Source organism: Coffea eugenioides, chromosome 2 (genome assembly GCF_003713205.1).
Source record: "Coffea eugenioides isolate CCC68of chromosome 2, Ceug_1.0, whole genome shotgun sequence".
Classification (NCBI taxonomy): domain Eukaryota; kingdom Viridiplantae; phylum Streptophyta; class Magnoliopsida; order Gentianales; family Rubiaceae; genus Coffea; species Coffea eugenioides.
In genome coordinates this window covers 8,520,316-8,535,015 of record NC_040036.1, presented here as the reverse complement: position 1 = coordinate 8,535,015, position 14,700 = coordinate 8,520,316, and the positions used below count along the sequence as shown (strand labels likewise).

Below are 14,700 nucleotides of genomic sequence, written 5' to 3'. Positions count from 1 at the left end.
GCTAACGGCTTCCGTCGAGTCTCGACCACGTCAAAACACTACAAACCCCTACACAAAACCCTGACCCAATCTTTTTTAACATTTGGCCTTCGGAGCTTTGAATCAAAACATAGATTAGATACACTTTAGTCTTAGGATTCAGGAACCAATTCCGATGGCTTTAACGATATCTTCAAGCTTAGTTCAATGTCCCAAACCATCTCTATTTTCTCCCAAAAATTATATTCTCAGAAGTTCAGCTCCACTCTGCAGAATTATCCCTTCCAACAATCTCAGGTAATTTCTCCAAATTCAGTCAACTTCACGATACTTCTGCCACTATTTTGGGTCATTTCTATTGTCTGCCCGAGAAAAGAAACTTCATGGCATATTTTAAGCTTTCGAATTGACGGTGGATGTATAGAAGCAAATAAACAAGCAATGCAGAGCAGGCTTGTTGAGGAAGCTTTAATTGGATTCTTTGACTTCGATTTCTACGTTCATTTTATCGTCTTACCTAGCCAAGTGGAGGGTTAGACTCAAATGTGCACATGTATCGGAGAACAAATAAGAATATGTTTTTTCTTTTTTTGGGCAGAGTGGATGTTTTGTTGAGTTTTGATTGTGCAATCATTATTCAATTTTGCTGCTTTTGAAGGAAACGAAAGTAAATTTTGGTTCCATTTTCTGTATTTGCAATTGACTGTGGCATCAGAATGTTCAACTTATCAGGTTTCCTAGAATATACAAAGTCGGTAAATTTATGGTTCAAGCTGCATCATCTGCTGCTGGGAGTCCAAGTAATGACTTTAATCCTTACGAGGTATGAACCTGCTATTACACTAATATGTGTAGATATTGAAGTAAGTGGTTCTCTTATCAATGGTTGTCGGGTATATGTGTATTGTATAGGTTCTTGGTGTAAGCCCCATTGAGGGATTTGACATGGTTAAGGCAGCATATGCGAAGAAAAAGAAGGATGCTGAGAAGAGAGGTGATGAGGCAACTGCAACTGAGGTGTGTTTCAATTCCCCCAAGTCTTCACATTATGTTGTATACTTTGGTTAGGCATTGTTATATTTGGCACGATGGATATTTATGGTTGATTTACGTGCCACTTGCAGTTGGAGAAAGCATATGATAAAATCATGATGGCCCAATTAACAAAGCGGAAGAAAGGTGAAACTTTTGGTTCTTTCAAGGTATATTTCTAACATATCCTTCTTCCTTTGCTTAAATCTCCAGAAATAATTGTTACATAATTAGGTAAACATATGTGTATAGTTACCTAAGTTCATGTTGTGTCATTTCAGGTTTTAGTAGTCCAATGAGTACAATTGCCTTTCTCTCTTTTCTTCCCCTTCCAAGGCACAGTTTACTCTTAAGACAAACATTTTACCTGGCTAATCAGTGTGACACATTCTGAACTTACGGCGAGAAAACATGGTTGAGAGAAAACAATCAATTATCCACCATTTCTCGCTGAAATCTCTAATTAGGGTGTTAAATTATTTGTCTATCAAGTAAAGTATAAATTTCACCTATGGAGTATTTTTGCAAATTAGTGTTGTGACTATTGTTATTTAGTATTCTACGTGCGTAATATTTCAGGTGTCGAAGGATATAAAGTTTGCTGATAAGCTGCCTATTGTTCCCTGGGGCCCAAGGTATCCTTCAGTACCTGTAATGCTACTGTTTGTCAATCAATTGCAACCTATCTGATTTTATGATGCATTGACACAGTCAGTGCTTCATATTCTAAAACATGCTCCATTGGGCTAACAAGGCTTTGGTGAAATCACAGGACTTTATATTTTGTTCTGTAGATAAGGAAATATATCTTGCATTCTTACTAGAATGAGGAATAAATCTCTAGTTAATGTTTGTTTTTATCACTTCTTTTGTTGTTGGGAAAATAGTAATAATCAGAAGAAATAGATATCTAGTCTTAGATCTTATTTCTAGATAATCACTAATATTGACGATGAAACTTTATACCTGCACTCGGTTGAGATACTTCCGTTGCATGTTAACTTTTGTAGTTTGTGGAATAATGGTATACTTGCGAGGGAAACTAAGCAGAGCTTTTTATTTATTTATTTTCCCCATTTAGGAAATCTTGATATGGTAGAGATAGAATCAAGTTGCATGGCTTTTATGGTGGAACCTTTTGAAGTGAAGCGGTTTCTGTAGTTTCATTATGTCTGTCCAAGTCTCTATGCTTATAAGGCTTATCTGAGATTGACCTTTTCTTTGGGTAATGTTGTGGATGTAAACTTATAAGTGTTCTAGATAATCGATTAGGAATAACTATAATGAGAACTTTCACATATCCAAATAGTGTTATTATTTTGTTGTTTTTCCTTTTGGTTTAGAATTGATAAATCATTTCTTAAATTTTCTGCTGCAAAAGTTGATGCAATTTTATAACTTGTAACTCCAGTCTTGCTTGTGCTTTCAGGCCCACAAAGTCTGATCCAAAGGATATAAAGATCAACATGGCAATATCAGCAGTATTTGTAAGAGATGCAATTTATCATTGTAGCCCTTTAAGAGAGATATCACCATATGGAAAGAATATATCATTTAAGTGACATAAATGTGTCAAGTCTCACTTTTGAACAGCTTGATCATCTACCAAGAAGAATTATGATAATATTTAACTTTCAAAGATTATATGTGCATATGATGAATATTACCACGTTTCTGACATGTTAGGGCTTTTAGGTGCATGGGTGTGTCTCTGAGGGAGAGAGAGGAGAAGAGTAGGAAAACTCTACTTGATTGAGATCACTAATTTGCTTGAGGTGTGGAGTACTCTAGGCAAAGTGAGCTTTGTGTGTGGATTATAGAAGTTATAGTTATAATTCCATTGCGGACTATTTTGCCATGTCAATGATATCACTGTCAAATTTCTGATTATAAATTTGATGATTGTATAATGGTACCCTAACTTTTCAGTCTTTTGCAGACAGCTTGGATTTTTATCCAGCGTAGTGCTGAATATAAACCTTTACAGTTTTTGGCCTTTGTTTTCGTATATCGCATATTTGAGAAGTTGAAAGCATTCGAACCACCGGTTTCTCCCACATTTACTGTAAGTGTTGCTTGGTTGTTGGGCTGAATTGTAGTATCTTATATTACTTGCATATGTAATTTCCTGCTTTTGGCACATTTCATGACTAATTCTACTTTTTGTCCCTGCTAAACTTCTTTCGAATATGTTTGAGCATCTAAGCTGCCTTTTCTTGCTGCAGGAAGAGGGTGAAGATGAAGGGAGAATGTTGAGAATGGGGAAGAGGTTACTCAGATCTCTTTCATTGGTTTTTGGTTGTATAGCTGTTGCTTCATTGGTAAGCTGTGTTTGTGGACTCATGTTCAACTTAAAAATTTGTCTTCGTCATTAGCTTCGGATGTCTTAACTTTTTTGTCGAAGCAATTCCATTTTTGTTTGGATAGGATTACCTCATGCACCACTTCATCTTTTTTGGATCTTTTTTCCACCCACATTTGGATGCCATTAAAAATTTACATTTACCACAAATTGATATGCATCATTAATTTGAGGGATAAGCTCCAATTTTTCTCCTTCAGAAAGTGGGACTTGCTGGGAGTAGTTAAGTGTGTTCAACAGGAGCATTACTGTGTGTTGGCGTTCCAAAGAACAGAACAGGAAAGAACATATTATCAGAAGAAGACAGTATCTTGTAGTTCTGAGCAGAACAAGTCCACTAGGTTAGATTTTGTGTGGCTGCTCTCATGTCCAGTTTGGTGGTTATTTGTAGCTGTCTCTCATGGACACTTTTCAATGCTTGAATTTAGTACACTCTTCCAGAATACTTTGATAATGTTTAGCACTGTGCTAATCCTTAAAGTTGATGTGTTAGACGGATTATCTCAGATACCAAAAAATAAGTATTTTCTTTAGCATACAAAGGCTATGATAAATTTGCTGTGAATATCAAGTAACATGAAATTGGAGAGCATTCGAAAATTCAGCAAATACTTTTGGCAGAGACAAGACACTGTCTCTCTCCCCCCACAAAAAGTGAGGGCATCTGTGCTTGCATAATGATTGAATGCAATTCTTAGGCCAGGTTTTGCATTAATGTAACTAGTGAGAGCATAAAGTGGCTTATGAAGAAAATAAATAGATGAGTTATGTTTAAGTATATCTGCTATATATATATTGTTTCCTTTTGAGGATAAATTTGTGTTCCACAATTATGGTAAGGGGCTCCTGTAATTAATGGCATCTGTTATAGCTAGGACATGATTTTGGTAAATGTGCTGTTGGGTACAACAGTAACTTGGAAAAGTACCACTCTTGCAGCATTGGTGCTAGGTTGATTTCTCACAATTGTTTGATGAATTTGCTTATGTTGACTTGCTTGCACTTTTTTCATCTTCATCTGTTCTTCGTATTGTTCTATTACAGGGATACACTGGTATTTTAAATTTGATCGAAGTTGCAGGTGGTTATATACCTCGCTTCTTGTACTACAACCAGGTATATAACTAATTCTCAAAATTAATGGTTAAATGTTTATATATATGAATAAGATCTATCGTAGACCCAGCTTATGCTGTCTCAATTTTCAAATGTGTTCCGGTTGGCTTAACTTTATGCATGACGGTGCATTCCCGAACTAACCATCCATTAAAATGGTGTTGATATCCTTTTGGCTTTGGTAGTTTATTATTGTTATGGTTGAGCAGAGCTAAGGCTGATATTGATTTTGAAAGACAAATCAAAGAACTTACGGAAGCATTTGGGTATTTTTTCCTTGGGCAAATGTTTGGCTACTTTCATCTTCATAAGTGCAGTGCAGGGTGGTTGTTGAGGACTTGAAGTTCATGTGCATCTTCTAGATGTTCACAAGATTCCATGGCTAGAAGCCATTCCTTCCATTTTGGGTTAATAGTGTGGGAATCACATACATCACAAGTATGCATCTTCAAGTGCTTTACCCAGGAGTAGTTATTTTAGAGTGGTGGATACTGGATACAAGTTATACCCTCCTTTTGAGAGATCGGAAATACTAGCCTCATTTTTTCTGAGAATTGCCCTGTGCGCTCAGGGCAAATAAACGAGTAGAAAGAGGAAGAAAGGACTAAGTTTCCACCAGTGACTATTGCATTTCTTCATATTTCTATCTGGAGAATGTTATTACGTTATTACACTCAAATAGAAATCCATGCCTTTTGCAGGAAATGCTCATTACTGCTTCAACAGCAGTCATGCTTTATGTTATGGCCTCATTTTACCGATGATGAAAACTTAAGAACCCAAGGAAAGGAATTGTGCAGCTCACAAAGGAGTATATTTCTTTTCATAGACACCGTGGCCATTGTAATTGGCCATCAAATTTTGTAACTAGCAACATATTTTAATTGCCGTCTTGGTTCTTCGAGCTAATTCTAAGCTACGAAGCAAGGGCGGATGAAATGAAATTGTGTTTTTGATTTCCCCTGTTTTACATAGCAGTGCATTTTATAGTTCTATTACCGTATTTACTTACCCAGAAAGAGTCCTATTAGGGTATTACCCAGAAAGATTAATGGCGCAGTTTCGTGTGCTTTTGCTCGAGTCTGATGTAACGTCCACTCCCCCCCTTCAGGAAATCAAGTCAGAGTACTAGAGTCTAAGCAGACTCAAGATTTTAGTAGATTGTTTTTGGCAGATGCACACAATGACACAATGATGCTTATGCTCGCGATGTGAGGTTATGTTGGACGGTTGTTTGTCAAAGGCAATGATATGCCAGAGAAATATCGACGAGGCTTTAACAAGTTGGCTAGCTTTAAGCTTTATAAGAAAATTCGCAACCTTTGAGATGAGCTTTTCCTATGTTTGTTCTCTTGAAATATCACTGGCTTTCGAGCTTATAAATAATTCATAGCTAGTATTTGTTTTAGGAGTTACAATTTGAACCAGATTTTTTTTTTTTCTGTTGGTTCGAGATAATGGATTGATGATGGGAAGACAAAGTGCTTTTAAAAATGATAACTTGTTTTTATACACTGACCATATATAATTATTTTTTGTACTAGCATTATTGTCACATAACATGATTTCAAATTTAAAATTTTAATCATGCACATGTGACATACATTCAAAATTGTTAGTGTAAAAAATCACTACATTGTCACACTGTCAATGCGTAAAAACTTAATCCTACTAAAAATGAATAACTTTTCTATGTGTTGTGAGTGTAAAGATTTTTTGACACAAGTAGGTTTAGATAATGTCACATAACATAAATTCAAATTTAAAATTTAAATTATACACATGTAGCATACATCCGAGATTGCTATTATAAAAAAAAAATCACTATACTGTTACTGTTAGTATATAAAAAATTAATCTATTAAAAATTTGACATAATCCAACTTTTTTGTTGGATTATAAATTTAGCATTTCCTTATTGTACTACGTCAAATGAAGAGGAATATTTTTGTAATAATATAGATGAATGGATACACAACGTCTCTTCTAGTTTTTTTTTTTTTTTGAAATATATTTTGGAACTCTTAGAATGTATTACAATAAAATTTTCAAAATATTATGGCAATTGTCAACCATTTTAGCTTTTCGTCTAAGATATTCATAATGTTATTTTTTTTACTATAAGTGGGAAGTTTTGAACTCAATACCTCCCACTTATACTTTCTCTTTTCGTACCACCCAACCCGTCCCATCCCCACACAATGTAATTTAAAATAAAGTTTCATGTAAAAATGCCTAAATCCTTAGTAATGAATTATAGAATAAGGTCATATTAAAGCAAGACAAAAAGGAAAGTAACAATTATTATAAAAGTTATATAGATCTATCATATATACGTCAAATAAATAAACAAATCTTAAATTTTAAGTTCAACTAACTTTAAAGTTCAAAAATATGAGATTGATCTTAGACTTGGCTAAGAATTTTAGTTAGTTGTACTAATTTTAGAGTTGAGAAATAATATGAGATTAGATATTAGCAAGGAAAATCCTCAAAAGCCTCTCCCTGACAATTGAACCGACCCTAGTAGTTGATATTAATCAGCTTATTTATTACTTTTTCTTCTTTTAAGACGTTTCTATCAAGAATTAATTTTCTTTATTCTTTCTTCTTTTAAGGCCTTCCTATTAGGAATTAATTTTCCTTTTTCACTCGGTTGACTCGAATGGTTGATATTAATTGGCTTGTTTACTATTCTTTCTTCTTTAAAACATTTGTATCAGAAATTAATTTTTTTTAATTCTATTTTTCTTTTATTAGTGGAATGTCTTGAACCAGAATCTCTTATTTACAATCCTTTTTACTCTAACACACCCAAATCAGGAGTTTATGGCTTTAACCATACAAAAGTAGTTATTCAGGCCGTACACAAATTCGGTTTTCCCATTGGGCTCGTTGGTTCCGACCAGACTAAGAAAAAATGTAGTGTAAGGGACTGATCTTGGCCCAATTAGCAAAATACTAAATACGAGCCAGGGCAGTAAGTGGGCCAAACCGAAATATTTCTATGACTAAAGGGCAGAAGTGGGCCAAACCGAAGGATTTCTATAGCTACAACTTTGCAGCGGGTCAATGTGCAGAAGAGAAGACGGATAAACCACCGGAAAACCAAAACCTAGTCTGCTCCGGTCTTCTTCTACAAATTCAGATTATCAAAATCTTCTGTACAAATCTATCATTGAAGTTTTCCTTGTTTGGTTGAAGAAGAGGGAGGGAGGAAACAAAAGCCGGCAAAGATGAGGATTATGATAAAGGGAGGTGTTTGGAAAAACACCGAAGATGAAATCCTCAAGGCGGCGGTGATGAAATATGGGAAAAATCAATGGGCCCGAATCTCCTCGCTTTTAGTTCGTAAATCGGCTAAACAATGCAAAGCTCGCTGGTATGAGTGGCTCGATCCTTCTATCAAGAAGGTATGTTTTTTTTTCTCCCGCAAATTTTTTTATTACTCTTCGAATTTAGGGCATTTGTGCTGTGTAATATAGTAGAATTAGGTTAATGCATTGCCGTACTAGGAAGTTTATTGATTGCTATTATTGTTTGGTTTTAGTGCTCGGAATATTTCGTGTTTTTCCTCTCTAGCTACAATGGATAATGGATATCTGTGCATCTTGACTATCTATAGGCTTGGGTTTGAGACTTTGAGTGCTTTTAAAGACACCTGTAAAAGTAGCTAAGCTTTGTGTGCGGAGAGTTTCATGTTTAGAACTGGATGTGACGTATCATATGTTTTGCTTCTAATTTTGTGGATATGGAAGAAGTTTACTTGAATTTGGGTGTAATATCTTCAGATAATTTTCTTGTTTTTTTTGGGGGGGGGGGGGTGGGTGTTGCTCTGCCAGGTCATGTTCTTATTTTACCCTGTTTTCTTTATTTTCATCTTGATATTTATGTCATTCTCATTTGTCACTGCAGTTTGTGCGTTGCCAAAGTATTATTAGTGAAAAATGAAATTATAAGCTCCCTTTCATGTTTCATTTCAGACTGAGTGGACGAGAGAAGAAGATGAGAAACTGTTACATCTTGCAAAGCTCATGCCCACCCAGTGGAGAACGATTGCTCCTATTGTTGGTCGTACTCCATCTCAGTGTCTGGAACGCTATGAGAAACTCCTTGATGCTGCATGTGCGAAGGACGAGAACTATGAGGCAGGAGATGATCCTCGCAAATTGCGTCCTGGAGAGATCGATCCAAATCCAGAATCAAAGCCTGCCCGTCCTGACCCCGTGGACATGGATGAGGACGAGAAAGAGATGCTTTCGGAAGCACGAGCTCGGTTAGCCAACACCAGAGGTAAAAAGGCTAAAAGGAAAGCAAGGGAGAAGCAGCTTGAAGAGGCTCGAAGGCTTGCTTCACTGCAGAAAAGGAGAGAGCTAAAGGCTGCTGGAATCGACGTGCGGCAAAGGAAGAGAAAGAGGAGGGGAATCGATTACAATGCCGAAATTCCCTTTGAAAAGAAGCCTCCTCCGGGCTTTTATGATGTTACAGATGAAGATCGGCCAGTGGAGCAACCGAAATTCCCTACTACCATTGAAGAACTTGAAGGTGAAAGAAGGGTTGATAGGGAAGCTCGTCTGAGGAAGCAGGATGCTGCGAGAAACAAGATTGCAGAGAGACAGGATGCTCCTTCAGCTATAATGCAAGCAAACAAGCTTAATGATCCAGAGGCAGTAAGGAGGAGATCAAAATTAAATCTTCCTGCACCACAAATTCCAGATCATGAATTGGAGGCAATTGCAAAAATTGGTATAGCTAGTGATATTATAGGGAGTGAGGAACTTACAGAAGGTAATGCTGCCACTCGAGCCCTCCTTGCAAGTTATGCCCAGACACCACAGGGGGGAATGACTCCATTAAGAACCCCTCACAGAACACCTGCTGGTAAGCAGGATGCCATAATGATGGAGGCAGAAAATCAGAGGAGGTTAAGTCAATCTCAGACACCTTTACTTGGAGGAGATAACCCCATACTTCACCCCTCTGATTTCTCTGGAGTCACTCCAAGGAAAAAGGAAATCCAAACACCAAATCCACTTGTAACTCCTTCAGCAACTCCTGGAGGCCCAGGCCTTACGCCTAGAATTGGCATGACACCTTCAAAGGATGGATATTCTTTTGGTACAACACCAAAAGGAACTCCAATTAGAGACGAGCTGCGCATAAATGAAGATATGGAGATGCATGACAGTGTTAAGCTGAGACAAGCTGATTCCAGGAAGGAACTGCTCTCTGGTCTGAAAAATCTTCCACAGCCCAAGAATGAGTACCAAATTGTCACCCAGCCAATTCCTGAAGATAATGAAGAGCCTGAGGAGAAGATTGAAGAAGACATGTCTGACAGGTTAGCTAGGGAGAAGGCTGAGGAGGAAGCTAGGCAACAAGCATTGCTGAAGAAAAGATCGAAAGTACTTCAGAGGGAACTACCTAGACCTCCTGGTGCTTCACTGGATTTAATCAGAACTTCACTAATAAGATCTGATGAAGACAAGAGCTCTTTTGTTCCTCCAACGTTAATTGAGCAGGCTGATGAAATGATAAGAAAGGAACTTCTGTCTTTGCTAGAGCATGATAATGCAAAGTATCCACATGATGAGAAAGTGAAGAAGGAGAAGAAGAAAGGAACAAAAAGAAAGGCTGCTTCTGTACCTGTGATTGAAGATTTTGAAGAAAATGAAATGAAAGAGGTATGTTCATTAGTAAGTAATTGTAATATCATTAACTCCCCTTGACTGCATTTACATTTTCTTATTTTATATAATGGTGCATTTGATGCATCTAGGACTTTTTCCCCTCCGCCTTGTTCCTCTCTTTACTTCGCATCGCTTAGTTGTGAAAGTTCTAGATGTTGAATAGTTTTGTGCTCTTACTTTTAGACCATGTTAATAGTATATGTGTTTGGTGGCGCATCATTGGTTTCTAAAATCATTTTGCTTTTGTTGAGAAGTTTTTATGCTTTCAACAGCTTGAAGGTATTTCACACTGTAGATGTATCCTCTTCCAGGACATTGACGATTTTATATGTTTAAAGGTTTTCCATACTTCTAGATGTGATTGTATACCTTATTATGACATTGGTGATTTTTTACATGTAGATTTTTCCCTATTTGTTACTTCTCTGTTCAGACCTTATTGGTGTACACTGTATTCATAATGAGGAGTTCAGCTTCTCATAGATAATAAAATGTCTGAATTCCAATTCCTGCAGGCCCTTCTGTCATTTCTAATGGAATCATGTTTAGCCTTAGAGAGGTATCCCTTTTACTGCTGTTATTTAGTTTGAGGACTTCCACAAAATCCTTTTTATGGAGTCAAAATCTTTTAGGCAGACACAGTGCAACTGTGTAGCTTATTTTAGTAGACTATTTGAGGTACTTATAGCTGCTTCTTCTTCTTCCTTTGGGTGGGATGGGGGTTGTTTCCGAGGCAAGTCCTTCAAACATTTAATCCAAAAAACTATTTCAATGACCATTCCATGAGGATAAAGTCAGACTGTCCATTTCGAGATCAGTTTGCTGCTACTCTTTGACCGTATTATTTGGTAAAATGTTGGCTTGGTATTTGCTCGTGGTAGATTCATAATTGATATTGGTGCTCAGCTATGGTTTTTTTCAGAAGCTTTTTTCTGATGCTTCCGCCATGAACTAATATCAGACTTTTGATTTGCAGGCTGATAGCTTGATAAAAGACGAGGCTGAGTTTCTTCGTCTAGCATTGGGACATGAGAGTGCTTCTGTTGATGAATTTGTCGAAGTTCATAAAACATGCTTAGATGATGTTATGTATTTCCCTAATCGAAGAGGCTATGGGCTTTCCAGTGTTGCTAACAACATGGAGAAGCTTGCTGCTTTACAGAATGAATTTGAGTGTGTAAAGAAGACGATGGATGATGACACCAAGAAAGCACAGGGTCTTGAGCGAAGGATAAAAGTTCTTACAGATGGTTATCAGGTGCTACTAATCCCTACATAGTATTAGGGCCCATAATTTTGTGTTTTATTTGTGTTCCAGCCATGTGAATTTCCTGCATTGTTAAGTGAAGCTTCAGTCTAAATATTGGTTTCCATTAGACTATGACTAGTTGTAATTGGATGATCTTGAAGTCTGTATAATGTGAATGAGAATAGAGACTCAGGATTGTGATGAAAAGGTTGATTGCTAATGTATTTTTACTTATCTAGGGTGGAATTTCCTATTTCTGTTCCTTTACTGGTTAGACTTATGTTCGGGCTTGAGACTAACAATTGGTTATTTCACATCATCAGATGAGAGCTGGGAAGCTATGGTCGCAAGTTGAAGCCATCTATAAGCAGATGGATACTGCAGAGACTGAGCTTAAATGCTTCCAAGCTTTGCAGGTGCAAGAGCACTTGGCTGCATCAAACAGGATAAATACTCTGTGGGAAGAAGTTCAGAAGCAGAAGGAGCTGGAGAGCACCTTACAGAAAAGGTTTGGGGACCTTCTGGCACAAAAAGAGAAGATTCAGAATCTCTTGGAGGAACACAGAGCAAAGGCACAAGTACAAGAAGAAATTGCAGCAGAAAACGCGGCCCCTGAGTTGCCCAAAGATGAGGATTCTTCAATTGGAAATGAGACCATGGATGTTGATGTGATCCCAGAAGTTGCACCTCCTAGCTCAAGTGACACAAATGAGGTTCCCGAAATAGTGAAGGAACAGTTGGGGGAAGCTAGAGGAGAATTAAGTTCCAAAGCTTTCGTTGAGGAAGATCATGCAGATGTATCTGATGTTAAACCCCAGCGAGGTATGAATGGTCCGGTCCAAGGGACAGAAGAAGTCGTGGATGCCAGCGTTACTGCGTGATTAATTGAATGTCTTCGGAAGCTAGCAAAGATTGGATGATGTACAATGTGGAAGATGCAGAAAAATAGATTTCTGGTGCCAACTTAAATCAATGGAGGATCTATACAAGTGAGATGAGTGCTACTTTGTTGGCGTCTCCGACCAATCATATGCTTGAAATTGTTTTTTTTGATTTACTAGAAAAACTGAGTGACAATTCTATGTAACATTCATCATTTGTAGTGTATCGCTTCCGAGGGATTTTTGCCATTAGTTACCTTTCTGTTCTCCGAGGAACATAAAGTTGAGCATAAATGTTAATACGCTATTCCCTGCATATTTTGGAAACTGTCCATACGTGCTAAAAGATGTCTTGCGGGCTTGTTTTCCAAGCATAGATTCAGACGTTTCTCCGTAAATCGCAACGTTCGGTGAGATAAAATGAAATGAGTCGAGACTGAAAAGGACAATTTAAGCAGTAGCCGTCCATTGAAAAAATGATGCAGAAACCATTCTTGAATAGGGCGGTTAATAGGGTTGGGTTGACGTGAACTCGACCGACCTTGGCCAATTGGACCAAAAGAAGAAGGGCGAAGTTTATTATAATTCTGGACCAAGTAGATTTTAAACCTAAATTTGAGGCTCAATTAAAATATGAGTTGAGTTTGGACCTTCATAGCTTCAGTTCAATTAAATTCGACCCGTTATTTTGTATACATACATATATGTATGTATATATATATAGGGAGAATTGTAATTTTGATCCCCAATTTATAGTGTATGCGCATAATTAGTCCCCAATCTATTTCGAAAATCAATTTTAGTCCTCAATCTATTCAATTTTGTGCTAAAAGTGGACAATTGACGGAATTTCTTCAATTTCAACCGGAACCAAGTCACGTGAGATCATGTGCCAACACTAAAACCCCTTTTTCAATTTTTTTAATTTCTGAAACACGTTTTTTAATATTTTCAGCTTTGTCTTGCCTTTGGACATATTAAACAAAGACATGAAAGGCTAAAATTCACTAATCAAGGAGTGGAGCCCACCAAAAAGGTTGAATATCAGAAAAAGAAACATTTGCTCTCGTATTTCTCAACCTGGGTTCTTCTCTTCAGCAAAAGAACAACGAACCCTAAGAGCCAAAATCAAGAATCAAAACGTGAAAAAATACGAAAAAATCTTGCCGAATTCAGTCAAGCTGAAGCTGCTCGTGGCATTGCAAAGCAGAAATGACAGTGAGACCTAAGGAAATGAACAAGCTGGCAGCACCTAATTATGGTATGTGATTTTGCCTTCTTTTTGTGATATATATGCACAATCGCCAACTATAATGTTAGAATATAGTGGAAAAGATGTTTTTGGTACTTGGGGGGACAAAAAATCTGTAATGAAGGCTTTATTAACGACCAATATTGAAAAAAGTCCTAAAAAAATTTGTCATTTGTGATGTGGTCCCATGTGTGTCTCTAAACAGGATCTTATCATGCTGGTTCATACTGTACAAGTGGGGCTTATTTTACTGCAATTGATGGTCATTGTCTTTGAATCTTTGCTAAAGTATGCATTTTTTATTGTCGGTTTGCTAGTTTTACTATTTCTGTCATCTAAATTATGGTCTGTGTTGTTTGTTTGTTATTTTTTTAAATGTAGACAGTGATAGCACGGAAGTGACTATGAAGTGTCACTTAGGGGGAAAATGTAAAACTGAACCTGATGTTCATTATAAGGGAGGTGAATTAAAGGTGTTTGATCATTAGAGGTCACAGGTATAAGCCTTTTTTAAATAGATTGAATGTTAGAAAGTCAAGATAGAGAATTGCATGTCTATTGTGTTAATCAATTTGAGTATGGAAGGGTAGTTGATTTGTACATAAATGTTTCTTTTAGTGAGTTATTGGCATCATAGTGGGGGTTTGATGTTGATGATGAAGATTTTGTATTAGAAGATAAAAATGATGAATATATAGAGGGTTCTGATTCTAGAGAATTCTCAAGAAAATATTCTGATTATGAGCAAATTTCTGATGACAATGACTATGAAGAAAATGTTGATCATAATTTAGAATAGTTAGGGGTAGAAAATCACAGGAAAGAGTAGTTTAAAAGGAATGAAAAAAAAAGGAATATGTAGAGGAAATTAGGGGACAAACAGTGAATAATTCTGATATTGATGATGACAATTCCGACATAGATGTTGCACCAGATTCAGGTTCAGATGAAGAGGGTTATTCAAGACCCCCTATGTATGACCCCAAGGATGCAGATAACCCCAACCTTAAAATTAGGCAGGTATTTACCACATTCAAGAAGTTTAAAGAGGCAGTTAGAACCTGAAATATCAAGCGGGGTAGACCATTTAAATTTACCAAGAGTAACACCATTAGATGCAGGGGAATTTGTCCTAAAAA

At 36.9% G+C, this 14,700-nt stretch overlaps 2 protein-coding genes across 2 annotated transcripts; both read left to right on the top strand.

The window, feature by feature from the left end:
* Positions 1 to 19: 19 nt before the first annotated feature.
* On the top strand, positions 20 to 5,459 carry LOC113764193. Its single transcript, XM_027308281.1, has 10 exons — positions 20 to 276; positions 712 to 802; positions 892 to 996; positions 1,104 to 1,181; positions 1,591 to 1,646; positions 2,441 to 2,498; positions 2,951 to 3,076; positions 3,237 to 3,332; positions 4,418 to 4,489; positions 5,191 to 5,459. The coding sequence occupies exons 1-10, from the start codon at positions 155 to 157 to the stop codon at positions 5,251 to 5,253; spliced, it is 867 nt and encodes a 288-aa protein (XP_027164082.1). The 5' UTR covers positions 20 to 154; the 3' UTR covers positions 5,254 to 5,459.
* Positions 5,460 to 7,557: 2,098 nt separating this feature from the next.
* LOC113761322 (cell division cycle 5-like protein) lies at positions 7,558 to 12,625 on the top strand. Its single transcript, XM_027304265.1, has 4 exons — positions 7,558 to 7,902; positions 8,473 to 10,173; positions 11,156 to 11,437; positions 11,752 to 12,625. Exons 1-4 carry the CDS (start codon positions 7,726 to 7,728, stop codon positions 12,307 to 12,309), a joined length of 2,718 nt encoding a protein of 905 aa, XP_027160066.1. The 5' UTR covers positions 7,558 to 7,725; the 3' UTR covers positions 12,310 to 12,625.
* The last annotated feature ends 2,075 nt before the right edge of the window (positions 12,626 to 14,700 follow it).

What these genes read in the sequence shown, in the direction of transcription:
- LOC113764193 (XM_027308281.1), top strand. Translation starts at nt 155, where the DNA reads ATGGCTTTAACGATATCTTCAAGCTTAGTTCAATGTCCCAAACCATCT. An exon ending in ATTGTTCCCTGGGGCCCAAG is followed by an intron (nt 1,647 to 2,440) that starts GTATCCTTCAGT and finishes TTGTGCTTTCAG; the next exon opens with GCCCACAAAGTCTGATCCAA. An exon ending in GTATAGCTGTTGCTTCATTG is followed by an intron (nt 3,333 to 4,417) that starts GTAAGCTGTGTT and finishes GTTCTATTACAG; the next exon opens with GGATACACTGGTATTTTAAA.
- LOC113761322 (XM_027304265.1), top strand. Translation starts at nt 7,726, where the DNA reads ATGAGGATTATGATAAAGGGAGGTGTTTGGAAAAACACCGAAGATGAA. An exon ending in TCGATCCTTCTATCAAGAAG is followed by an intron (nt 7,903 to 8,472) that starts GTATGTTTTTTT and finishes GTTTCATTTCAG; the next exon opens with ACTGAGTGGACGAGAGAAGA. An exon ending in AAGAAAATGAAATGAAAGAG is followed by an intron (nt 10,174 to 11,155) that starts GTATGTTCATTA and finishes TTTGATTTGCAG; the next exon opens with GCTGATAGCTTGATAAAAGA.